Source organism: Ruditapes philippinarum, unplaced genomic scaffold, assembly GCF_026571515.1.
Source record: "Ruditapes philippinarum isolate M1 unplaced genomic scaffold, ASM2657151v2 ctg4362_1_1_1_1, whole genome shotgun sequence".
Lineage (NCBI taxonomy): Eukaryota > Metazoa > Mollusca > Bivalvia > Venerida > Veneridae > Ruditapes > Ruditapes philippinarum.
In genome coordinates, this window is record NW_026864083.1 from 14991 (window position 1) to 42977 (window position 27987).

Below are 27987 nucleotides of genomic sequence, written 5' to 3' on the forward strand. Positions count from 1 at the left end.
TTATGAGAAAAGTAGGTTTAATGTCAATTATTTAATTTATACATATATAAAAATAAAACAACCTTTCGCCATATAATCACTACAATGTAAAAGTACATGTAACTATAAAGTCAAATAGCTATATCATTATATAATTATGTTTAAATATGAAACCTGTACAATAACTCTCTACATGTAATTCACTCATAACATTAAATTAAGGGTTATAACTCTAACAAAAATCATTAAACTAGAAAATGCCGGCGATATGCACAACTACACTTGGTACTGATCATTTCTGTAAAGTTTGGATGAAATTGCTCCATTAGTTTTGTAGGAGTAGCCAGGACAAGCTTTGTGAGTGATGAACAGACCAATCAATGACAGAGAGGTTATCCCTATATGTTGCTGCTACTTTATAGGGAATTTTAAGTATTTGCAGTTAACTACTTATTTTTTACTATTCATGGCTGGTATATCAAATGACAAATAGTAGGTGCCTGAGTCCTCTGGGGCAGAGCCAATTTTGACCGAAAGACTTTAATTTTAACAATCTTGAAAATGTTTGTAGCAAATATCTATTCTCTAGCTTTTTCTGTTTCAGAAAAAAAATTAGTTTTTGTTTATGTGTATAAAAAATACTCGTGACTCCAAGTGCATGACTTATTTTGACCCTCCCTAGGGCCATAATTTGATCAATCTTTGTACAGGTCCACAATGTTTCAAGCTTTAACCTTTGAAGCTTCAGCGGATAATTTCCTATAAGATTTTATCATATGCACCTATTGAAAATCTATGACCCCGGGGCAGTGCCAATTTTAACACCCAGGGCAAAAATTTGAACAAACTTGTTGATAGAGGTTCACTACACAAAGTTTTATGCCAAATATCTAGCTTTGTTATTTCTGAAGAAAGGTTTTTTAAGTTCTTACTATACAATGTATACTGTTTACAGTGTATTTTAGACAGTAGATTTTTGAAATGTTTGGCCCTTTGACCTACTTATGCAACAGACCGGAACCATATGAACAACAGACAGACAGTTGGACAGTTCAATAACTAAATGCCCAGGGGACCATTAAAAATTGACTTCTTTAACCGTAATAATTGACCTGTCCATGATCAATTTTTGGGATATCAAGATAAACATTTCAAGTTAGTATGCCGACAGATTGCTAACTGAGTATTATACTTCTAAAAATTGCACAATAAAAGATAATTAAATATGTTCTACTGCAAAGTATCACAGTAATTTTTTACATATTTTTTGTGAATATCACTATAAGTTATATCAATTCATGATTACATGGATGCTTTTAAGTCAGAAGCAAAAAAAAAATTAATAATATACTTTCAGAAACACTAGGCTTTATTTTTCCTTTCAAAATATTCAGATAAATTTAAAACTTAAGAATAATGTGACACTTAACTTACACTAAAACATGCAGATAATACTAATTTAATAACAACAACAAAAAAACTGGAACATAATATAAAACAACATAAAATATAGCACCCTTGAAAATAATATACATTATCATATTGAGTCATATACATGTATGAAGTTGATTGAAAAGTCTTTGTCATGGAAAAAATAGAACCATAAAGTATCACACTATGTACATCCAATTAAAGCAGCACGCCTCCAGATTCATGTCAATTTTCATGAAAATTTTAGAAATGTATTTAAAAGTAAAATATTTTGAGGTGAACAAATAAACTAATTAACATATTGCAATCGGCACTTATAATCCAAGAAAATTACCAAATACTGTTAAACATATGCAAAAACAACCCTTACTGCGTTAGTAACGCAGTAGAAATATGGTGATAAAAACCGCAAAATCAATCTTAATCACACATAACATGTACACTTAAACTCGGATCTTGAATGTTTTTACCTTTCTTAAAATGTAAGTATATTTCTCTCCAAATTGATTGTCTTTAAATATTTTGGCTCATCTGGAGGCGTGCAGCTTTAACACTTGAATGTGAAAATAACATGTGCATTTCCAATAGTGCAAATCTATGGCTGAAACAAGCACTACTGCAAGTAAATAAACCAATATATATTTTACAATTAGTCTAATTAAAAGAAATTAATCAGTGTATACAGCTAGCAAAACATTATATTTTGACCCTAATTAGGACAATGTTTATTTTTTATGTCATGAGAATGGCAACCTGACTACTTAGTGTGGGCAACTGTTGTGTTTTGAAGGTATTTATTAATACAATAAGGCATATACATGTTTGATGCTATTTTTACTATATATTCAGCATACCTTAGACATTTGTCCAACTATTTATCTAATAAGCCAATAAAATAAGATAAGACGCTTTTGGCAAGGTAATGCCAATTTCGTGAATGATGCGCCGAGGCAACACTCAGGTTACATTACAAAAAGTGTCTGAATCAATTTGTATCTGCTTCCTTTTTTTGCCGTATATTACTTATTAACACAACAAAACACAAAAATCGTCCCTCAATAGATATTATAGCCAGGTGGTCATTCTCACAAATGATTTTTAAAATGTAATGACCTTCTTGTAAATAATTCTTATACTGGTTAAAATATAGTACCTTAGCTTGATGTGCTTAATGATTTCTTTCACATTAATTTATGATGAGATAATTAGGTCTGTTTACTTTCTTACTTCCTGTGTTTTGTTTAAGCCACAGATATTTACAGATTCAGCCTTACTTTTGCGCAATTCCTGTGTTATATTACATGTTCCTGCATTAATGGATATACACGGTGGATCCTATTGAAAATATTTTTTTCAATTTATGTACTAGTATTGTTAGCCTGAAGTTTAAGAAAGTGATACTTCTTACAGGACAACAAAGCAAATATAAATTATTTATTACAAATTCAAAACCTTGACCCTATGAATTCTATGAGAGATATATAGTCAGATAAAAATTGATAGAAATGCATTGATATGATATTATTTGTGTTAATGACTTTACTTAACTTTTAATTACTCTATCATATACTATATACAATGTACATATATGATAGACAAACAGACAGCATTGTTTCAGTGGCACTAAATAATTAGTAGTATAGAAAAATGTAAGTAAAATACCTTCTTACACATTTGTTCAATATCAACTTTCATCATAAGAAAAATACATAGTGTTGTATAATAAAAATGCAAAACAAATTAATATTATAACTTTAATTCAACATTCAATTATGTGCATATCAAAATCAATGTACATTATTTTTAGGACATAAATGATTGTTTAAGTGTATAAAGGCATATCGGATGAAATATTTTATAAACATTTTGTAATAAAAAAAAACACACACGTTAAAGTTATGTTATTTTAATAACCTTTTGATCCTTTTTGAAGGATTTTTAGCATAAAAAAAGTTTATATAATAATTAATCTAATATACACGAATATTATATGTAAACAGAATAAAATGTTCCAAAACAAATTATTCCATTGTTATCTTCAGTAAGTTTTGGCAATGATTTCATGCATGTCCCACTCCCTTTCAATATAATATACAAACAAATTTGTTTACCTTCCAAGTATTCTGTAATCATTTGACTCATATAAACAATTATTTTCAAATCCACATGCAGCTTTAAACACTTTTACAACACAATCAATGCAGAAGAGTTTGTTAAAATTTTTAGGCAAGTTCTGTGATAACATGATAAAGAAATAACAATGTAATAATAATCTAATAACCAGAGTTTTCTGTTGGAAAACCTGTTTGAACATTTGGTCTATTTAAAAGTAAAAAGCTATATATTTAAAAATTTTCTTTAATGTTTATCAACAGTAAAATAATTTTGTTACCATAATTTTATCATTTTATGGCTGATTCTACAAAAAGTTGTGATATAAAATGTTTCTATTTAACACATGTGAATATTGTATGTATATTGAATAAAATGTCCTGTAATGTATTTTTTTAATGTACTAAAAAAACCATACAGGTATATACTAAAAATAGGTATTTATCATTAACAAATTTTCAAATAAAGAACCCCAAACCCTTGATTTTACTTTTAATTAGCTATTGATTTAAAAACAATTCATATTCTCAAGAATCTCAAGTATTCTTATCATTTCTCAAACATAAAATATAATTTAAACTAACACTACATTTATTTACAAAAGTCTTTGTTCTTTTTTTTAAACATGCTATCTATCAACAGAATTTAGTAATCTATCTCAATAAAATTAAACTTGTGAATTTCCTTGAACACAAAAACAATGTCCTCCGAGGTACAGAATGGGAATTGATAATAGGTTTCATTGTTTATATATTAATTCATATATTAAAAGATTAATGGATAAATCAACGGTGGTTATATAAAATTTGTTATACATGCTACTGATGGGATTTACAAGAGCAACTTGTCTGTCAAAAGCTACATGTTACCCTCATCAGGAAAATAACTAATATCATAAATAAATACATATCAGCTGCGTCACGACAAAACCAACATAATGCGTTTGCGACCAGCATGGATTCAGACCAGCCTGCGCATCCGCGCAGTCTGATCAGGATCCATGCTGTTCGCTTACAAACCCTATTACAAATAGAGAACCTAATAGCGAACAGCATGGATCCTGATCAGACTGCACAGATGCGCAGGCTGGTCTGGATCCATGCTGGTTGCAAACGCATTACGTTGGTTTTGTCGTGACGCGGCTCATATTATTTATATTATTTTATCAGCACAGCTGCATTGTTTATTGCACAGAAACATTGTATCGTCTATAGTGGGAATGTTCAACATTAAACCAGGTTACTTAGCAACACGGTTATCACAGGTACTATCGTTCAGTCATCGTCGGGTAGCGGATCTGCAGCAGACAACAATTCTGTATGTTCATCATCAGAACCATTGACAGAATTATTCTCTGCAACAGTCCTCTGAAATAAATAATGAAAAATATATATAAATATATATCATTATAACAATCAACTATCATTACTGTGAACAGTTATCTCTGATAGAATATCTCTTAATCTTACAGCAAAATCCAAACAGGTGACAAATAACAACATATGACTTTAAAATAAATTAATATGGTCAAATTTCACAATTAACTTTCAAATGATTCAATGATTTAAAACTATTTAATTCAGTAAAGATATGACAAATCACTCCATAGTTTTAAAGAAAAGTTTAATGATAAGTGTCTATGTATCATTTATATTATAGGATGTATATACACAGGTATTGGGATGTATAATTAGGTATAGGTCATCCTCATTGACAATAGTGTTGAAGGATTTAAAGTCTTTACATTACAGACCATAGTGTGTAGAGGAGAAATATTCCATGCAATCATCAGGGAACTTCATACAATAACAGAAAAAAAGTTTCAGTAATAAGTATTTTTTCCCTTGCTTCTAAAGATTCATGGTAAATAAAATGCAGCTGGTATTTTGCTTTAAACAGGTTAATGCCTGCTTGAAAATCTATACCAGATTTCTCCATTTTTTTGTGTTGGACTCATGAGAATAGAATTAACAGAGGCATGTTTTCCATTTTAATGTGTGTCATGAAAGTAGGTATGTGTGTGCTCTGGAGAGGAAGAACAATATATGTGTATGTAATGTATATAATCATATAATTACTAAATTATCAGATGGCTGAAACAAACAACAAGACAGTAATGTCATATTTAAATTCTAAAATAAATTATATAATTCTTAAATTAAAATGTGACACAGATTACATTCCTATCCACACCATTTTAAAATGCTTGACTTGGGACCATGTACATAACCCATTAAAACATCAATTGTATATATAGAAACAAGGCACCAATATAATTATTTATATTTTTTCTTGTAGAAAAAAGAGCTTACCAGAGTAATTTCAAATTGTACTTGACAAATTTTAAGTAAATATACTTATATAATAAAAAAAACAATTTTTTCCATTATCAATTAAGTATTTAGATACACTGTAACTTTTAATCATACTCTTTATCAATTGGTATACAAGGTTGAAAAACACCTATTAACTTTTTGTGATATATGTATGCACTTTTAATCAGCAAAATAATTGTAAAATATTTTGACACATATAAAAATTTTGAATGAATTTAAATTACACAGCTAAATTAACAGTTTTATAATTCAGTTTAACTGGCAATCTTGATCTGAAAGCACATTTAAAACAAAATAGTAATCAAGATATAATTTTTGCAATAAATTTTACATGGCCAACTGTAAACATTCTATGATTATGTAATTTTCGTTCCATACTTACGTCTAATTGTCAAATGCTCTGGTACCCCTCCCGCTTCAGGTTTGTACTTTCCCATTCTATTACAGAGAAAGACAAGGAACCAATGGACCCGGCTATCACAAGAATGAGGAGCTGCCATTTCAGAATCAAATAATCACTGTAGAAAAATGCAACTGCTGCAGCTATTGACTGGAAATAAATAGAGGATATTCAAGTTTTTTTCTATAAATACAGGATTCATTTTCATCAAGTGGTATGAAAATAAATATTTCATGAGTGGCACTAGCCACAAGTGAAATATGATAGTTTTCATACCACAAGATGAAAATAAATGTATTGAAAAAACTTGAATTTTCAGTTTATTATATACATTTTACTTTTTTTTAAACATTACAATTTGAAAGACTTCCCCTTGACTTTTGTTTACTGGCTCAATTTAGAAGAAAGAAGTCCGGCAAGACACCAGTTAAAATACTGAAAATATGTTTCACTGCAGTGAAAAAAATAATTTTTAAAGTGAAAATACACATTTTATTTCATCAATATTTCTCAAAGTTTCATTTATAAGTATATAATAAAAGAGTGTATGTAGGTCAAGACAAAATAATAACAACTGTTTTTCTCACATGATTTCAGTAAACGAAAAAAGCTTAACAATAGCACTTTCTTACTTGATAATTGAATAAGGTCTTATCAATTTGGGGTATTGCTTTTAAACTTTGAATAAATATTAGTGAAATAAACAAGAGCTGGTTGAATCGGGTGATGCTCTCCGAATAGGTTTTGGAAACAGGAAGGTATACCTCTTGTAGTGTCAGAGTTATGTCACAGACAAAGTTCAAAGTGTAAAAACAACCCAAATGTTGTGCACGACACATTGTCTCAATATTGTGATCATTTCTGCGAAATAGTTGTAAAATCTGACTTCAAATAACGAAGTTATGGGCCGGACATGATTTTGCTGCAAGGTCATGCTGTGACACATCGATTCAATATGGTGATTATCTCTGTGAAATAGTTATTAAATCTGACTACAAATAACGAAGTTATGGGCCGGACATGATTTTGCTGCAAGGTCATGCTGTGACCTTGACCTTCAATATAGCGACCCAAATGTTGCGCGCCACATGTCGTCTCAATACGGTGATCATTACTGTGAAATAGTTTTAAAATCCAACTTCAAATAACGAAGTTATGGGCCGGACACAATTTTGCTGCATGGTCATGCTGTGACCTTGACCTTCAAGGTAACGACCTAAATGTTGCGCGAGACACATTGTCTCAATATGGTAGTCATTTCTGTGAAACAGTTTTAAAACCCGACTTCAAATAATGAAGTTATGGATCGTACACTATTTTGCTTCAAGGTCATGCTGTGACCTTGACCTTCAAGGTAGCAACCCAAATGTTGCGCGTGACACGTCGTCTAAATATGGTGATCATTTCTGTGAAATAGTTTTTAAAATCCGACTTCAAATAACAAAGTTATAGGCCGGACATGAATTTGGGACGTACGTACGGATGGACTGACGGACGAAGGACTGACAGACGACCCGACGACTATATGCTCCAATGACCTATCACAATACCAAGTTTGAAGTTCCTAGGCCTAAGCGTTCTTTAGTTATTGATTGGAAACCGTTTTTACCTACAAGGTCAATGTGACCTTGACCTCTTGACCTCAAAATCAATAGGGGTCATCTGCTGGTCATGACCAATCACCATACCAAGTTTGAAGTTTCTAGACTGACGGACGGACAACCCGACGACTATATGCTCCCCCGAAATTTTTCAGGGAGCATAAAAATATATAATTATAAAACAAAACTTTGGAAGTAACTGTTGTAAGTAAAGATAAACTTTCTTATTTAACAGAATTTTAAAAGTTCCCGTTTAGGTATAAAGCAAATGATCTTTAAGATTATTTAACACTTTTGTTCCTTTTAAAATGGTAACAAGAGCTCACCAGGAAAAAAGTTTTGGAGAAGTATAAACATAGCAATGCCCTTAAAAACATTCAAGTTAAGTTTGGCAGAAATTAAACTTACAGTTATTGTATTAAGGAATGATGAAACTACATGTACTTTATTTCAATGTTATGGTTTACTTTTACAATAAGTAATGTGTATGATAACATACCTATCCATGAATCACATATGTATGTAACAGTTACAATAAATGTCATCTTTACAAAGTAAATATTAACCTCATCAATATGATAACTCTATTAAAAGTTATAATTTACCTGTATAAACTTGAAGATGGCAAATGCTGGCGAACTATCCTCAGGAAACATGAAGCCAAGAAGTGAATAAATCTGTGTATTAAAGCTACTATCACCTAAACCAAGCAAGAAACTGCATAGAATAGCCACATATTTACTGAAAATGCAAAACATCATGTTAATACATTTTGACAAAATGACAGCTAATAATTACAGGTTATTAAACAGTGAACTGTATAATATGGTAATATATATGGACAAGAATATATCTGGAAACCCTATTAGACAAGCTGGTAGGCATAACAATATGATTTCTCAAGCTGTGTACTAATTAAAACTACAAGCACTGTAGCGTAATATTCTGACAAGAAACATCAATCAGCTTCATTTAGGGAAGACACATTCAATGCTTTTTATAGATGTTACTCAGGTACTTTTGTTGCAAACAGTGGTCATATGCACTCAATTGTCTTAATAAAACATATTGTTTACTACAATGTACAGCATATCACGTAATATATTGGCCCATTACACTGTACAATTTTAAAGTAAGTAATTGGAATTGGTCAAATATATACATGTATATATATAATCAGCAAAATTAATATAACTAGAAATGTGTCCATAGGATACGGATGCCCCCACATGCCACTGTTCTGTCAATCTTATGACTCTAGGTCAAATATTTTTTTGGACTACATGTGCCACAAGTTGAAAACTAAAAATCAACAAAGTTCCATAATTCTGTTAAATTTGGTCGCTGCAAAAATTCCTTCCTTTACTACCATCTATACATTAAGGTTGTTCATCCCTGGAAGTTTAAGCAAAATCTGCCATTCGGTTTAAGAGGAGTTGCGTTCACAAAATGTCTACATAGTATATAGTGAAAAAATCAAGGGCCAAAGGGCCATAATCCTTTCATCTACACATTAAGGTTTGTTATCCCTGTAAGTTTAAGCAAAATCTGCCATCCGGTTTAAAAGTTGCGTTCCAAAATTTCCTTTAAACCATCTACACATTAAGGTTGTTCATCTTATTGTAACCTGCAAATATTTTTTAAGCAAAATCTGCCAATTGAAAATTAAAATCAACAAAGGGCCATAATTCTGTTTTAAATTTGGTTGCAGCAAAAATTCCTTCCTTTACTTTCTACACATTAAGGTTATTAATCCCTGGAAGTTTAAGCAAAATCTGCCATCCGGTTTAAGAGGGAGTTGCGTTCACAAAATTTCTACATAGTATATAATGAAAAAATCAACAAAGGGCCATAAATTCTGTTAAATTTGGTCGCAGCAAAAATTCCTTCCTTTACTGCCATCTACTCATTAAGGTTGTTCATCCCTGGAAGTTTAAGCAAAATCTGCCATCCGGTTTAAGAGGAGTTGCATTCACAAAATTTCTACATAGTATATAGTGAAAAAATCAACAAAGGGCCATAACTCTTTAAATTTGGTCACAGCGAAAATTCCTTCCTTTACTACCATCTACACCTTAAGGGTTGTTCATTCCTGTAAGTTTAAGCAAAATCTGCCATCCGGTTTAAGAGAAAATGCGTTCACAAAATTTCTACATAGTATATAGTGAAAAAATCAACAAAGGGCCATAATTCTGTTAAATTTGGTCGCAGCAAAAATTCCTTCCTTTACTACCATCTACACATTAAGGTTGTTCATCCCTGTAAGTTTAAGCAAAATCTGCCATCCGGTTTAAGAGGAGTTGCGTTCACAAAATTTCTACATAGTATCTAGTGAAAAAATCAACAAAGGGCCATAATTAAGTTAAATTTGGTCGCAGCGAAAATTCCTTCCTTTACTACCATCTACACATTAAGGTTGTTCATCCCTGTAAGTTTAAGCAAAATCTGCCATCCGGTTTAAGAGGAGTTGCGTTCACAAGATTTCGGGACGTACGGACGGACGGACTGACGGACGGAAGGACAAGTGCACATTGTGGGGGCATAAAAATCGTCCGGCCGAAATGGAATAAGGGGCCATTTCTTTTGTTATTTTCTATTGTTTAATAGAGGGCCAATGGCCCCTTACTCTATTGTTACGGAATGAATTCTATTGTTCTCCTTTGTTCTGTTTACAGTTAGATGGCCCCCTATCCCTATTCGGTAGTGCGGACTGACTGACGGATGGACGGACGGACGGACAAGTGCAACGCTATATGCTCCCACTTTGTGGGGCATAAATTTAAAAAATTGTTTATACTGGATGTTTCCAATTTCACATTCTTACATTTTAAAGATGTGACATGACAAAATATTCAGCTTACTGCTGTAATGAGGTAATGTGAAAGTGAAAAGTGACTCAAACTTGCACACATTTTATTCTTATACTCTAGATATTTATTTCTACATCTGGATTTTAATGTTTATTTAAACACATGCTTTGGTCATATCTTGGCGGTCAATCAATCTAATCTGCTTTCCTGAGTATCTTACCAATAACTACCACAAGTAACTGACTACTCATCTTAATCAGCCGTCAAAGACAAATGACCACTTTTAGACTCAATGTCCTGGATTAATTGTCACAGAGAAATTACACCTCACCCTTGGTCTGAACTAGCTACCCTGGTTATAGCTGGTTAAATTAATGAAATGTTAATTATATGGCTTGTTACTGACCACGATGTAGGCAACAAGAGATTATCAGACAAGCAACACTAGACTATTCTTAGTGCAAAGAGTTAAGAGTCTTATTTCCTCTAAAAAAAGAATCACTACAAACACAATTTAGGAAGGACTTACTTTGTTGTCATGTATGTAGCCTCATCAGTAGGGTCTATTGGTGATTTACTGGGTAGATTTATAAAGATGAGGTAGAAACATGCCATATGAACAACATAACCAAACATCACTATAATGTCACGTCCATGACGATTTGTTCTCTTAGCCATCAACCCAAACAATGTCCCTCCTATAAACAATATAATAACATAAATTCTGCAGCTTAGCATACACACAGTTTACACTGAATACTAGTAACTTGCTAAAGTAGTAAAAACAATACAAAGGGAAATCAACAACTGGAATATCATTTGTAAGAATGACAGCAAGGAACAGCAAGTGCATGTGATAAAAAAAAAACACCATGAAATCTGGGCTCAAAAGTGAACCAAGAGGGCCATGATTGCCCTGAAATTGCACACCTGTATATATACCCCTGGGTCAAGGTCAATTTTAAACCAGGGGCTTTTATTTGAACAAACTTGGTAGACAACCATTAGAAGATGTTTCATAATAAATATTTAAGCTCTAGCTCTTTTGGGTTTTTATAAGAAGATTTTTTAAATTTTTACTATATACATACATATAGGGAAAAAACAATAACTCTCCCCCCCTTGGAGGGGCCAATTTTGAACCCCAGCGCTTTTATTTGAACACATTTGGTAGACACTCACTAGAAGATATTTCATGCTTAGTATCTAAACTCTAGCTCTTTAGGTTTTTTATAAGAAGATTTTTTAAGTTTTTACTATACACATATAAGGAAAATCAATGACCCCTGGGGCGGGGCCAATTTTAACCAAAGGGCCCTTATTTGAACACCCATTAAATGATGATTCATGCAGAATATCTTAGCTCTAGCTCTTTGGGGTTTATAAAAGAAGATTTTTTAAGTGTTTACTATATACATAAAGTGAAAAACAATGACCCCTGGGGAGGGGCCAATTTTTACCCCAGGGCTTTTATTTGAACAAACTTGGTAGACAACCACTAGAAAATGTTCATGCTTTATATCTAAGCTCTAGCTATTTGGTTTTTTAAAAGAAGATTTTTTTTAAAGTTTTACTATATACAAATAAGGAAAATCAATTTCATACCAAATATTTAAGCTCTAGCTCTTTCGGTTTTCTAAAAGAAGATAGAGTTCTGCTTGGAATTAAATTCTTTGAACAAATTTTAAAGTTGATTACCAAAGGTACATCCTGTGAAGTTTGGATGAAATTGGCTTAGTGGCTTATGAGAAGATGTCGTTTAAAGTAAAAGTTTACGGACGGAAAATGAACGGACGGACGCCAGACGAAAAGCTATCACAAAAGCTCACCATGTCACTTTGTGACAGGTGAGCTAAAAACATATCATTAAAGTATTTCTATCAACTAAATCTTAAACAAACATAATGAATTCTTATATTTTGATGTATAGTCTTAGAATTTGCATAATAAAATATCAATCATAAATCTAAAATTTAGTATTATTTCTTCACCATCATCTGTTGACTACTAAAGGAACATTCCTGTGAAGTTTGGATGAAATTGTCTTAGTGGTTTATGAGACGATGTCTTAAAGTTTAAATGTTTTAGAATTAAGATAGCTAAATAATTTTAGTTTTCAAATTTATAAGGCAAAAACTTTCATTAAGGTAGCACTAACTTTCAATGTGTTCAACTTTAAAGGGTACATTTCATGCATACAACACAGGGACAATTGAAGCAATACCTTAAAACTTCAGAATACAGGAAAGTTAATAAGGTGAATAAATCAAACACACCTATAATTTCTCCTGCTCCAATGAACATGCCAGATATTCCAATAAGGCCCTTGGATTCTGTGCCAAAGTATTTGGTGTTTGATAAGCAAGTACTGTAAACTCCACTAAAAAATGTCAACTCAAGTCCTGCAAGATTAAATATAATATTGAAAAGACTTCAAACTGATTTTTATATTCACACTACTATTTGTACAATAATTTTGTAAAATGATTAATAAATCCCTTTGAAGAATTTGTTATTAAAATAAATATCAGATACTAGTATATAAAGAAGCAAATAACATTGTATTGTACTGAAAAGGAACCACACAGTAATTCAGGAATAATGTCTTTAAAGCAATACACTGAAAGTAAAATTATGGAACAAAGTAAATAAAAAGCTTACAAAACACATACATCTTAACAAATTTGTAGTCAGTACTAAAGAACTTTGCAGTGTGTCATCATAATATATCATCTTAATATAAATGTAACAGAATTTATTATAATTATTACCTGTATAAGCTATTGAAATGCTCAATAACAACATCTCCTTGGTTTTCATTAGATGAACTGACCTCTCTAAAATGTATATACATACAAAATATTAAAGCAGGCAATTTTATACAATTTATTTATCACCAAATACTGCTACAAAAGGCTAACAAAACTTAATTTATGCTAACTTTATGGAAAAACATCCAATACCTTTTCAGACCAAGCTTTGTAATAACCAATACGCTAAATCAGATGAAGTCATTTAAAGTTTTTTTCTATTTACCAGTAAATCATAAGCTCTAGTCAAGGGCACAAGAATGCTTCAAAAAATGAAGTAAATTTCATGAAAAAGACCATAGCTGACAATACACATAAGAGCAGCATCCTGAACCATTGATTGTAGTTTCCTAAAAGATGCACATTGTTGAAGAAACTTACTTTTTGTTCAACAACTTCTAAAACAAAAACTTACTTAATGCTGTTAAAGGAGTATCCACCTTTGCCTGCCCACTGAAATTTAAAACAAACTAATATGGAGTAGTTAGGTATTAAGAGATTTATTAATACAATTATCTTTATAACACTTTCAAAATTTAATGATTTTTTATCGCAAACTAAAATTCATTTTCATTTCAGTCAATAAAATATAACTCTGTTCTAATACACAAAATGATCTTAAGACTATAATATAACCTCACATCACTGGCATGTCTACCATGAATGATTAAATGAGCAGGACCATATTTATTTAAGAAATGATAAATTTACTTAAATGTTAAAATGTATATCATACCTTGAGTTAAGATTAACTAAATCATCTGAATCTGCTGTACGTTTCTTCCTTAGGAAAAGTAAGAATATGGATCCAAGCAATGCAGCACCACTTAATCCAATAAATAGTTTGTTACGCTCAGCTTTTGTTATGCTATCACTTCCTTGAAGCACAAAATGGCTGTATGCATTACCAAAGAGTAAACTGTAAAAGAAACATCATTTTAGCCCTTCACCTGCTGAATCTGTTCAAAGTTTAAGGGATTTTAATACCAAAATACAAAATTTGAGCTACCTGCATTATAGATTTTGGTCAGAATGCACACATTTGTAGGCTGCCTTGGCTATATACTGGTGACGAACACTTATCACTTTCAGTTCCACCTGGTAATGGGTTAGTTATTATTTTGCAAATAAGATTTTAATGAGATCATTTAGATTTTAGGAATTATCATTTCTCTAGCCAAACCATGAAATTGTAAGTTGTTTAGGCATACTTCCTTAGTAATCTATCTGGTCATGTGGCGCCATGGCTAACAGTGTGGGTTCAAACTCTGCCAGGGGCAAGCCGTTGTTTCCTTGAGCAAGAAACATTACATTCATTTCTCAGTACTGGTTAGTTCCAGGAACAGGTACAAAGGTTAAAGCTTCCTACACAACTGAACTTAAATAAATTCTCCATAAACTAACTTTTTTGCTTTTTAAATGTTACATTAAACTGTTTCACTTCAATTGTAAATTTTGTCACATACCTACATTGCAGCAGAGCCCAGAAAATGCCACTGTTTCTTGATATTGTTTCAGAGTCAGAGTTTATAGTTAAAAAATTTCCCTGTCCTGTCCATAATACTGTAAAAAACAAATTTAAACAATACAGACATATTCAAGCATGCTAGAAAATAAAATACAGGATACTTATATGACAGAGCACAATCATTTTTTGTTTCCATTCCTATGTTTGTGTACTCCTTGTTAAATCTTCCCATAATTATTCAATTCACAATTGGAAAGTGGAACAATTATCCTGAATTAGGAAAATTATTACATCTGTTGTGCAAGTAATGCAAAAAGAAATTTAAGGAAAAAAATGAACTGAAATATTTGAGTGTGATATTATGTTATTTAACCAGCTTTAAAATCAACAATTTTTTATGTATTCATTTAAAGATTAAAAATTTGATATGAGTATTATTACTAACTTGCAGCACCAAATCCTACGAGTCCTGACACTGTATATAATGCCCATGTCATTGGCTTCAAAAATGATAGGATAAATAAACTGAAAAGATAGAAAACATCAGAAAAATTGCAGAATTCATTTTCACAGAATTCACAAAAATCACAGATGTCTAATATTTTGCACAATTTAAATCTTTTCTATACTTCCATACTATAAAGTTTATGTATTGCTAGATTTATAACTCCCTTAAAACTATCATTATTCATTTGTTAAGTTATACAATCATGTCTCTGGAAATCACTTTAATTGCTTGCCAAAATTATAGGAAAGTTACACATATAGAAATGAGCCGCGTCATGACAAAACCAACATAATGGGTTTGCGACCAGCATGGATCCAGACCAGCCTGCGCATCCGCACAGTCTGATCAGGATCCATGCTGTTCGCTATCAGTTTCTCTACTTGTTATAGGGTTTGTAAGCGCAGGCTGGTCTGGATCCATGCTGGTCGCAAACCCATTATGTTGGTTTTGTCATGACGCGGCTCAAATATTCAAAACTAAACTTAAAGTGGATTGGTCTACATTGGATACATTTTTCCATAAGTGTTTCAAATATTGATAAAAACAATTCAAATGTGTCATTTGGATTAAGAGATTAATACATGGCAGAGTAGGGCCGGTAGGAGATAATTGGCCTGCAAAATGAAATTAATTGCCCCGAGGGCAAGGGCATTATTCATTTCAGGGTCGTTTGTTACTTTCTGGCCTGTCTATGACGTGTATTAATGTCTTTAATACACTGGATAGATCCAATAGCATTTTTTTTTAAAAATACTTTGATATTTCTTTTTGTCTCTGTACATTTCTACTGTAAAGTAACTTCTACAGAGTTGCTTCCCTTATGTGTATACAAAGTACACTTGAATCAAGAAGAAAGTTTTATTTTCATGATCATCTCTAACACTTGCCACCAGCATCTAAATGTAATTTCTTTATGGTTTGTTGTTATGTCTGATACTTAATACTATCAAAATAATATTTTGTTGTATTTACAGACCTTCCATTACAGACCAATCCACTTTAAGCTTTACACAGTCAGTTCCAGTTTCAAATCATACCTTTAGGAGTAAATAAATTCAATTTACTTACAAGTAGAGTAGGGATCCGATGAACATAGAGAGTTTCGGTCCAGTTATCACTATTATAGAAGGAGCCAGCCAGTTTGACACCGAGAATACAATATAGATAACACTCAAACTGAAATAAATATATTGCTGTTAATAAAGTGATACAAAAATTTAATCAAAATATCTTTTTACATACATGTGCCAATCAATATTGTGTTATGTCTGATATTAAATACTTAATACAAGTGATATTTGTTTGGCAATATTGACCTCAGACACATTAAATGTTGGGAGATTTTTTGTTAGTTTTCATTATTTGTTACGATTTACAATTAGGATTTTAATGATAATATAGATCTTGATACTTTAATCAATAAATACTGTTTCATGGCCTAGTGGTAAGTACGACAGAATTGTACCCATGAAGTTTGAATCTTTAACAAACCATTTTTGTAGCTTTCACAAACTGATTCTTTATTTCTTTTATTTATATGAAACATCAGTACATCAGTTGTGTGTTTCTTTTCTAACATTTTTTATTAAATTCCTCATTTTGATAAATACATATTTTTTCATTTCATTTGCTTCAATATGTGAAGTCATACAATGAGTGCTTTGCGTGCATAAAACATAGTGGTCAGGTTTTGAAAAATATAATAGGAAAAAATCGTACACGAAAACAACCTACAATCTTTAATTTAAAACTAACTGAAGTCTTACACCTTGTTACCGAGGCTAGTAAGGTAAGAGTTTGCTGTAAATTCTTAGCTATACATGTACTGTTGTACAATACATTAAAATCCGTCAAGATTTACTGCGGAATCTGATAATTACCGACAAAGGTCATTGAATATTCAAATGTCTCAGGTACATATTGCCAAAAAATAGCTTAGTTTCTTACTTCTTTGCTTAACAATAAAAACTAACTGGACAGGTAGAGGTGAAAGAATTGGCTTTTGTCATTAACTCTTAGAGGTGATATATGAATCTAACACTGATTACCATTACAAACCAGAATATCTACCTGGAGGGTAACTGTTTGTGGCAATAATGAGGCTCTTACCAGTCCCCACTCAACAGTTACCCGAGAGATAGATATTCCCATCTGGTGTAAACAAAACAAACAAGAGGGCCATGATGGCCCTGAAGTTGCTCACCTGTATATAGGTCCCCGGGGCGGGGCTAATTTTAACTCAGGGGCTTTTATTTGAACAAACTTGGTAGACACCCATTTGAAGATGTTTTATGATAAATATCTAAGCTCTAGCTCTTAAAAGATTTTTTAAGTTTTTACTATACACATATAGGGAAAACAATTACCCCGCCCCTCTGAGCGGGGCCAATTTTGTCCCCAGGGCTTTTATTTGAACAAACTTGGTAGACACTCACTAGAAGATATTTCATGCTTAGTATCTAAACTCTAGCTCTTTGGGTTTTTTAAAGAAGATTTTTTAAAAATACACATATAAGGAAAATCAATGACACCAGGGGCGGGGCCAATTTTAACCCTAGGGCCCTTATTTGAACAGAAATGGTAGACAGCCATTAGAAGATGTTTCATGCTAAATATCTTAGCTCTAGCTCTTATGGTTTTTTAAAAGAAGATTTTTTAAGTTTTAACTATATACAAATAAGAACAAGAGCTGTCCGTAAGACAGCGCGCTCGACATTTTTATTGCTTGCCAATAAAAAAAGTTTTTGCAGTAAAAGGCAATACAAGAATCTCTGTATTTTTAAAGTGAACAAGTATTCCAACTTTCAAATTAATATCTCAAACAGTTCAGTCAAAAAGTGGACTGGTACTAAAAACTTAACCAAGATTCTAAGTCGATAAAAGGCCTTAATTTTTAAAACAAATCCTTGACAGAGTTACCTTCTCTTGCGTACAGATGGGGGTAATGATGTGAAATAGCATTAAAAGTTTCAAAGCAATATCTCAAAGGGTTAAGGCAATAAGTGGATTTTACCCATATTCAATGTATTTTCTAAGTCAAAAAGGGGCATAATTCTGTCAAAAACCTTGACAGAGTTATGTCCTCTTGTCTGTTGATGAAGGTCGTGATGGTAAACAAGTATGGTCAGTTTCAAAGCAATACCTCCAATGGTTTTGAAATAAAGTGAGGTGGTACAAAAAACTTAACCAAGCTCAATACACTTTCTAAGTCAAAAAAGGGCCATAATTCTGTCAAAAACCTTGACAGAGTTATGTACTCTTGTCTGTAGATGGAGGTTATGATGGTGAACAAGTATGGTAAGTTTCAAAGCCATACTTGTAATACTTCTGAAATAAAGTGGGGTGGTACGAAAAACTTAACCAAGGTGTGACGCCGACGCCGACGCCGGGGCGAGTAGGATAGCTCCCCTTTTCATAGAAAAGTCGAGCTAAAAATCAATGACCCCCCGGGCGGGGCCAATTTTGACCCAAGGGATTTTTTTTTGTACAAACTTGGTAGACACTGACTAGACTTATAATGTTTCATGCCAAATATTTAAGCTCTATCTTTTTCGTTTTTTTTTTAAATAAGATTTTTTAAGTTTTTTCATTTGGTTGCCATGGCAACCAGAGTTCAGCATGGAATTAAATTCTTTGAACAATTTTTAAAGTTGACTACCAAAAGAACATTCCAGTGAAGTTTGGATGAAATTGGCTAAGCGGTTTACGAGGAGATGTTGTTTAAAGTAAAAGTTTACGGATGGACGTCAGACGAAAATCGTTCACAAATGCTCACCATGTCACTTGTGACAGGTGAGCTAAAAATGTGTCAGATATGCAATTAAGCTACCTGAAAAAGAGCAACTTCATAACAGTTACTCGAGTATATTGCAGTGCACTATTATCTTACAAATTCAATTAACTGATATATAAATAAAATCAGATATGTCTGATGTGTGTTTACATTTAAATAAATCATATCTACAGTTTACAAATAGATACAAGATATATCGTCAAGATAGTCATTCACAAAGTTGATAAAAACCTTCATATTTCTGAAAAGGGTCAGACATAAACAAAAATTATTGCAATATAAAGTAACAAAAATAAACATTTTATCTACACTAACTGATAATATTGTGCACAGGGGGCAATTCCCAAATACATATAATACAACATTATTTTACCCCCCCCCCCCCCCATCCCCCCAAAAAAGAGAAGAAAAAAAACCAACATGTAACTTTTCCCATGCTAAACTTTAAGATAAGACAGTCAATTATGTGCTTCAGGGATTTTAAATGATCAATTAAGCAGTCAACAACATCTTTCTTATTTAAAGGTACTATATCTTTATAATTATAAATGGTAGTTTTCATTATACATTGCATTTTATGTCAAATTCTACAAAAACTGATATATAGCAGAATAGTTATTTCCATCAACATATGTTACTGAGCTAATTGGTTGCTACTATTCATGCAATGTGAAGACTCACTCAGGCACAATCGTTTTCTATGAAAAGTCTTGCTTTGACTTAACAACATTCAGAATAGAAAATTAACAACAAAAGATACATTCTTCTTAATCAATACATAACAATACTAGTATATATACATGTAAAAAATATATTTTTGCCAACATCACAAATGTTTTCGGTAGTATTTTGACTTCTGGAAAGCCAAACTATGAATGTTAATTTTGCAATATTAACTGTTTTGTGCAAAAGTCAGTCAAATAAAGACTCTAGAAATAATTAATTATAAAGGCCTGACTCTCCATTTTGTCTGACAGTAACAGAAATTTAATGGAAAAACATGCTGTAAAGAAAACTCAATCTTGACCAGGTGATTTTAGGTTTACCTTGTATATCCATCACCAGTGAATTTTGTTCCATTTGTTGATTCAGATTCATTTTTGGCACTGTCCAGCACACTTTTCTGAAATATTCATAAAGAAAAATTTATAAGTTTCATAGAAGATAATAAGATATCAACCCATCCATATCTGGAACCGAGATTAGCCTTTGTCACCAGTATAGAGCCAAGCCAGTAGGCATATCTGTACAGTCTGACCAGGCTCAACAACATAAAAATTTCAACTTTATATCCCTAAAACAAATAATAGACAGTTTGAAAAAGGAAGATAGATAAGTACATTTCAGAAATTCAGCAGGTTAAGGGTTAATGATTTACACATAACAATCTTGTTAACACTCTAGTGGCTGCAGTTTTGATCCAAATATCCTGGAAATTGGTCTGTAAGTTTGTTTTGATGATTTCTAGGTCTGCAGACAAACAAATCCTTGACAGAAAAATTTAGCCCACTGTGGCCTTGACATTCACATACTGGCTGCTAAAACAACAGACACATTTACTCATAAGGGTGATCATGCTATGAAATTTGAAGGTTGTGGGTCAAATGGTTCTCAAATTTTTGAGAGGAGATGGTATTCACATTCAATGTCACTGTGAGTCTGTGACCTTGACCTTCATGCATTAGTGCCAAAAAATGATAGGGTTTTTCTACTAATTGAGGGTGATTATCCTATAAAGTTTGAAGGCTGTGGGTTAAATGGTTCTTAAGTTACTGAGTGGAAATGGTTTACACGTTCAAGGACACTATGACCCTGACCTTAAAGCATCAGTGCCCAAAAACAATAAGGGAAGGTAAATCATTGCCAAAAACAAATGAATAATAAACAGAACGTTATTAATCTCATGAACAAATTCTAAAGAATAAAGTGTGCCTTCTATTTATTTTCATTTCTTATAATGCTTCAAATATATTCTAGTTTACAGTTAAAAAATAAAATGTAAATGAAGCAGATGCACAATCTCACTGAGTTACATGTATATGTAATTGAGGGGATATGTAAATGCAAATTGAACCACATTCCATGAAATAAGATATTTTATCAAAAATAGGGGTCTTTTTGAGTTCATATCTTAAAATTCATTATTTCTTGTATATTTGTCCTGTTAAAAAAAGTAAATCTTATCTTCGCATTGAGGCATTATTTTTATTAGTGGCAAATTTAACTTTTGTTGAACTTAGTAACTAATCTTACAAGTTATAATTTGGTGTCATAAACTAAGGTTAGTGATAATTTTGTTATTTAGGTTATATTTATATACATAAGTTTATGTAAACTTGTAATAAATTATGTCACACTCATGTAAAATTACATCATTATAGTACGAAATTTGTACAAAATTATTAATAACAATTAGCTTAAAGAAAACAAGCTTCTGGTCCCATATTCACTAAGGAAATATCAGGAAATAATTATGATCCTAATTTTATTTTCATTGTTTTATAAAAACTAAAATTGATCGTATTTCACTAGAAGTAAATGGTACACAAAATGTAAAAAATGCTGATTTGCAAAAAATAATTACATCATATAATTATTCTGACATTATTAACTTGATAAAATGAGACTTGAATCATCAAAATTATAAAGATCATGAAATGTGAAGTGGTATAATATTGTCTATGTGTACATGTACATTAACAAATGGATTGTTAAAGTGACATAATGCTCATTTTTTTCATTGTCAAGTTTAGCGGAAATGAGGTGGACATTAAGAGAAATTTCTTTAGGCCATGTTAGTTCAATATCAATCATGCAAAGTAACTTATAAAATTGAAAGGAATTATGGCAAAATGTAAATTATTTTTACTTTCATCTGTTCACTTACTAAATATACCCTTGGATGGGCATAATGTCAATAGATGGGCATAATTTCACTTTAATTGGTCAGAAAGATTAATTAGATAATAGTAAATAGTATCAGTCTACATTGTATTTATCATATTGAAGATACATAAAATGTGTTTATATGTTGCTGTATCAGGAAATAATCTATTTCTGAACATAAAGAGTAGCCTTGTACTATGTTCATGATAACAATTGAGCTGATAACCTCATTATTTATATCTTAAATTAATGAAAATTAACTACAGCTATAATAGATGGTGATTATTACATCACAATGCTCCCAATATCAGAAAATGTCAACTAAAAAAATATGAATATTTGTTAAACAGTGTTAATGCAAAATTTTAACTCTGACCCTAACTCCTGTATTTTTTTAAATGGTTTTATCTGGATTTCAGTTTTGAAGCTTACCATCATCAACATTAGGTTGAAAAAACCAACAGTATTGACCTTGGGCAAACTGCTGGGAAGTGCAGTTACATGAAAATATGTGCACCTGTTGGCTGTATTCTATGTTCAATGAGGGTCTACAGTTAAGGAGTCAAGTACGGACGTGTGGATATGCCAACAGTCGAGCCCTTAAAGGTTTAATTTTTAAGCACAAAGTGGTCCTTCTTATAAATTCCACAAAGTATAAGCCGTAAAGATGAATTTGAAATAAAAAGTAAGTCAATGTACAGCACCGAAGAGACCTAGAACACATTGTAACCAGAGACAATAATGAAGAGGTAGCCCCGATAATGGCTGATGTTGCCAACAAAGGCCTCCACCATTCAAGCAATCTCATCATACAAGGTGCTAATGCACCCTAGTGCCCTTCCTCGTAAACTTACCTATGTAACTCCCTTTGGCTTCAGCCAGGACATAGGCAGCTAATTCCATATGAATTGGGTAGTGCCACCTTAAACTTAACAACGAGTTGCAGACTTGCAAATTAATACAAAGCAGTGAATCTTTAATCTCTTGCCACTGTCTTGTGCCTCTCAACAATTTCCACATACCAAGGCAATGGAAGACGAATGTGTGTATACAAATGTAATCTTCTTAAGAAGTGAATCTTCAGCTTAAAGCTACATGCCTCTAGATGAGTCAAAATATTTTAATAAAATCAAACTTAAGAAACATGTACTATAATTTTAGGAAATGTAAAAAGATTCAAGATTCAAGTAATATTTTTGCTAGTTCTGTGTGATTAATGACTGATTTTTCAGTACTTACAGCTAAATTTCTACTGCGTAACTAACGCAGTAAGGGCTATTTATGCATATTTTGACGACTTTTCGGTAATCTACGTGGGTTGTAAGTGCCATTGAAAATAAGCAAATTGCTTCATTTTGGTTCCTTCACAAAATTAAACATTCAGATACATTTTCAAAATTTTAATGAAAATTAGAATGAATCAGGAGGCGTGCTGCTTTAAAGTTGAGAAATGACCTCAAAATCAAAAGGGGTATTCTACAGATTAGGGCTATGTCCCTATAAAGCTCCATTAACTTAGGCCTATTACCTCTCAAGATATTGATATGACAAAGACTTTATACATTGTCAATTGAACCTTGACTATTGACCTAATGAACTCAAAATAGACAAATAGCATTTGCTGCCAAAACAATGTCCTTTCTTAGTTAAAAAAATAGCCTTATTCCTTATCAAATGATTGAAAATGAAAAAAACAAGGATTTTTAACATAGTGCCACTGCAACATTGACCTCTGACCTCAAAGTCAATACATAGTATCATTTGGCCATTGGCAATGTCCCTTCTAAGTTTTTTTAGACTTTATAATTCTCAAGTAATTGACCAGGATTTTACACACGGAGTAAAATAATGTAGTGTTGATCTTTGACCTTTTAACCTCAAAATCAATAGAAATAATCTACTTTGACTATCAAGGCAACCTACACAGTAGGCAAAGTTTGCTCTAGATGTACTAGTATGAAGTGGTAGGACAAGCTTTTAGTGGATGATGCCATAGTGACCTTGACTTTTGACTAACTGACCATCATAAGGGGTCATCATCTAGTCAAAACAAACATTCAAACCAAATATTAGGACTTTAAATCAAAATGTTCTCAAGTTACTATTTGGACAAGCTTTCAGTGATCCTTAGACATAATGATTTTGAATACAATAGGGATCTTCTTGTCATGGCCAGGCACTACACCAAAACTTACAAAATGTAGGAGTAGGATTGAATGACTGTTCTTAGAAAGAGCAATCATGAGTTTTCTTACATTTATATAATGTTTACCAAAGAGGAATGCCAGACGTTTCACTCCCAAGACATTTCACTATAAGACGTTTCAATCCCAAGACGGTTCACACCTAGACGTTTCACTCCCAATTTGTCAATTGTATGGACATTTCACTCCCATTTTTAAAATTTTTAGATGCTTATTAGGAAAGTTAAAAAAAATTATTAAGGGAAAATTCAATTTAATGTTTCATTTTGTTGAATTTGAGAGTATTGTTAAGAAGAATTTGTGAATATGAAGAATGATTATAAAAGTATTTTTTTCCAGAAATATAACAGAATGTGTAAATAATTATGATCTTTACAGTATAGTATCAGCGCCGATTAGAAAGTGATTTTTGTTCTGTTTAAATAGTGTTTTGAATAATTCCTGGTAAAAATTATTGGTTTTGATGAGGGCATAATTAATTTCTGATGAATTATTAGAAGATTATCATTATACTCATTTAAGTATGGGCTGAATTAATGATAAGAGGTTTAAATGAAGGACAAATGTTTGAAATATCATTTTCATTATAAGAGTTCCAACATTGTAATATAATAGAATAACAAAATGAAAATGTTCAATCATGAACAACAAAGACACATTATAAGTACCAGTTTGAATATTGAAAACCACTACCAGTACAGTAATTAGTATTTTTAAGTCATAAATGATATCATTCTAAATATATTAAATTTATTTATAATTTTTTTGTAAATATAATACAACGAAATGCTATAAAAAATGTGTATAAAATTAATTATTCTTCTAAATTATTTCTTTATCAATTAATTTATTAAACAGTAGCTATTAAACAAACTTAGGTAATTGTGATCTCAACAATAATCTCATCACCTAATTAGTTGTATAAACACTGAGACCATCAACTAACAGTATGACATCATTATTAAATTAGTTGTAAAAACATTGCACTTTAGTGTCAACAGTTACTAATCAGTTGTTTATTGGACCATTGAAATGTTTTAAGACTATGTTCAGCCAATTAAAAAGATAGTTATCTATGTCTCTGCTTTAAAGAACTGTAACTTTTATACAATTATATCCAGTAAAACACATATATGCTATCCTCCCCTAAGTAAGAATAAATATCTGAAAAGATAGATGGGCCAACATAAAGAGATCAAAGATCTCTCCAATCAAGTAAAAAAAATTAAATAAAACTTTAACAATTATGATATACAAACATAAAAGAGTTTGAAGTCATTGACAAAAAGTGAAATCTCAGTTTTCATTTCATTTTTCAGTAAATCTAAGGTCTATTTTAGTAAATCATAAAAATGGGAGTGAAACGTCTTGGTGTGAACCGTCTCAATAGTGAAACGTCTGTCTACCACCAAAGAGCATGCTGTTTTTTTTTCACCTGAAGAAAGTGGCGATGAATGTAAAACTATTTCTGTTAAAAGGAATGTAAATGTAAACAACGAAGGGTTTTGACTTTCATACAAAATACTAAATCACAATAACTGTACTAATTGCCAAAAAGCACCACAAGCAAAAGATGGGTCAGGTAATTAGCAAATAGGTAACCTTTTGGAAACTATATACTGGTGCCTCATATTTCCGTGGTACTTAACTGTTTAACACAGACAACAAAAGTTAAGAGGATAAAACTCTGGAAAACACGATGAACATTGTAGGATAGACATGTCAACTGCATCAGAGTTTATTCCATTTAATGTTTGCATGTAAGCAATTATGTATACAACATTGTATTTGACACCTATCTGCAGCCTTGTGAGTAAATTTGTGTTCTCATATTACCCAGGCAATTACATTTTAACAGTTTCAAAAGCAAAACCAATAGTAATCTTTATTTATTTGTACACCTATACCTAGACTCATCTGAAAGGGGCAATTTTCTCTTTGGCATTTATCATATACCTCAATGGTTGTTTAACAAGAAGATTTTCTTAAAAGGTATGAAAATCTAAAAGAAAAATGGTGAAATATTAAAAAACTTTGCTCTTAATCTGAATAAAATAATTTTTTTAGTTCTATATCATTATATGAAACATTTCGATAAAATTACAATAAAATAGTAAAAGTAAAACTACTTGCAGGTTCATTACTGTAAGTCTAGGAGGCATTTTAGACTGGTTAAGCCTGGTACCTTGGAAATATGGGTACCACGGAAATACGAGGCACCAGTATAATAGGAAACAAAAAATAAACAAGAGGGCCAAGATGGCCCTAGATCGCTCACGTGACCCATCAAATTCATCAAGCAATTAGGATGGTCCCCTATGTAGTCAAAATATATTGACGTGCCAAAGCTTGATTCTGAGATATTTTCGTTCTGGGGCAGAATCTCGCTTTAGAGGCGAGATATTGCCCAGACACGAAAATAGCACAATATCTCGTCGCGCATTACAATTAGTTGGACTAGTCCCCTATGGTACCACTGTTCTTATTATTTCCAGAAAATTGTACAAATAAAAAGAACTTATATTTACTATTTTATTGAATTGTGTTTAGCTGCCGCATCTTGACTTTAAAATACACATGTCATTCATAGAATAACTCAATGATTTTTATAAGAAACATCTATGGTCCGTCAGCCATGTTTAGAATGGGAGTTTACAATGTATACGGAGAGCACTATGATACCGTTGGTATGTTAATTGATGGCCCTTTTTGGCTTCGGTATAATTTTTTGTAACAGAATATGCTGTCACTACAGTTTCAGCAGACAACCTTCACTTGTCGGAAAATGAAATTATAAGTTTAACCGTTAAATATGGGGTAAAATAAAGAAGTTTTTTCAGCACACACAGGCAGATTTGGATTTTTCTATCAATGACAGAATTTAATTGAAATGAAAAAAATTCTAACAATTTCTAACCAAATTCACAAGAAGCTGCACTTCCACATTCACTTAATGGTGGAAACAGTATTTGGTGGCATTCAATGTGTAAAGAAACAAATTTTCTGATTACATCGGAATGGGCAAGGATGCTGTACCCGCGGTGAGTACTATACTTAAACAAGCATCCTGTCAAAGTTAATTAATTTAATAATATTTCTTAAAGAAGATTATTAAAAGAATGTGTTTGATAGTCTGACTACCAAGTACCATTGACCCGAGGCGAGTTGGTATAGGTCCGAGTTCACCCTTTACCGAATAGTTGTCTTTTCTTCATTCGTAACAAATTCAAAAAAATATATATATAAAATAATCAAAAATACCTCAGCCATTGATGCCGTTTGGAATGCCGTGAATATAAGCATAAAGGACAGGCCAAGCATAATAATGTTGTACAACCTAACGTCAAATATACTGTCGCCCGCCATCTTGTATATGTCACATGATCATTATACTTCGGATATACTTCTACTAGCATAGTTAAAGAAAACAAGGGTAAACTTGTTTTAACTGCTGGTATATTCCGCCGAAAGACGACCAGGGGCAATGAAAGCTCAAGGATACTAGCTTTTTTTCGATATATACAATGCTTCCAAATAATATTTGACTATTTAGACTATACAGTATATTTATATGTAAGATCTATTTAAGAAAAAAAATACTTCTAATCATGCCCGGGATCAAAAATGTACATTGAATTTTTGTCCCAGG

The 27987-nt window shown here is 31.8% G+C and overlaps 1 protein-coding gene across 2 annotated transcripts; it reads right to left on the minus strand.

The window, feature by feature from the left end:
* On the minus strand, window positions 1-27748 carry LOC132724354 (UNC93-like protein MFSD11). 2 transcript variants are annotated; one of them, XM_060709189.1, is made up of 13 exons: window positions 27600-27748; window positions 20295-20371; window positions 16524-16631; window positions 15393-15472; window positions 14946-15042; window positions 14216-14398; window positions 13895-13932; window positions 13441-13506; window positions 12946-13071; window positions 11199-11367; window positions 8465-8600; window positions 6241-6408; window positions 1-4889 (listed from the first exon to the last, which is right to left on the minus strand). In XM_060709189.1, the coding sequence occupies exons 1-12, from the start codon at window positions 27702-27704 to the stop codon at window positions 6250-6252; spliced, it is 1344 nt and encodes a 447-aa protein (XP_060565172.1). In that variant the 5' UTR covers window positions 27705-27748; the 3' UTR covers window positions 1-4889; window positions 6241-6249. The 2 variants fall into 2 exon arrangements, with proteins under 2 accessions (XP_060565172.1, XP_060565173.1); XM_060709190.1 differs by lacking the exon at window positions 1-4889 and adding an exon at window positions 4941-5615.
* Between the last annotated feature and the right edge of the window lie 239 nt (window positions 27749-27987).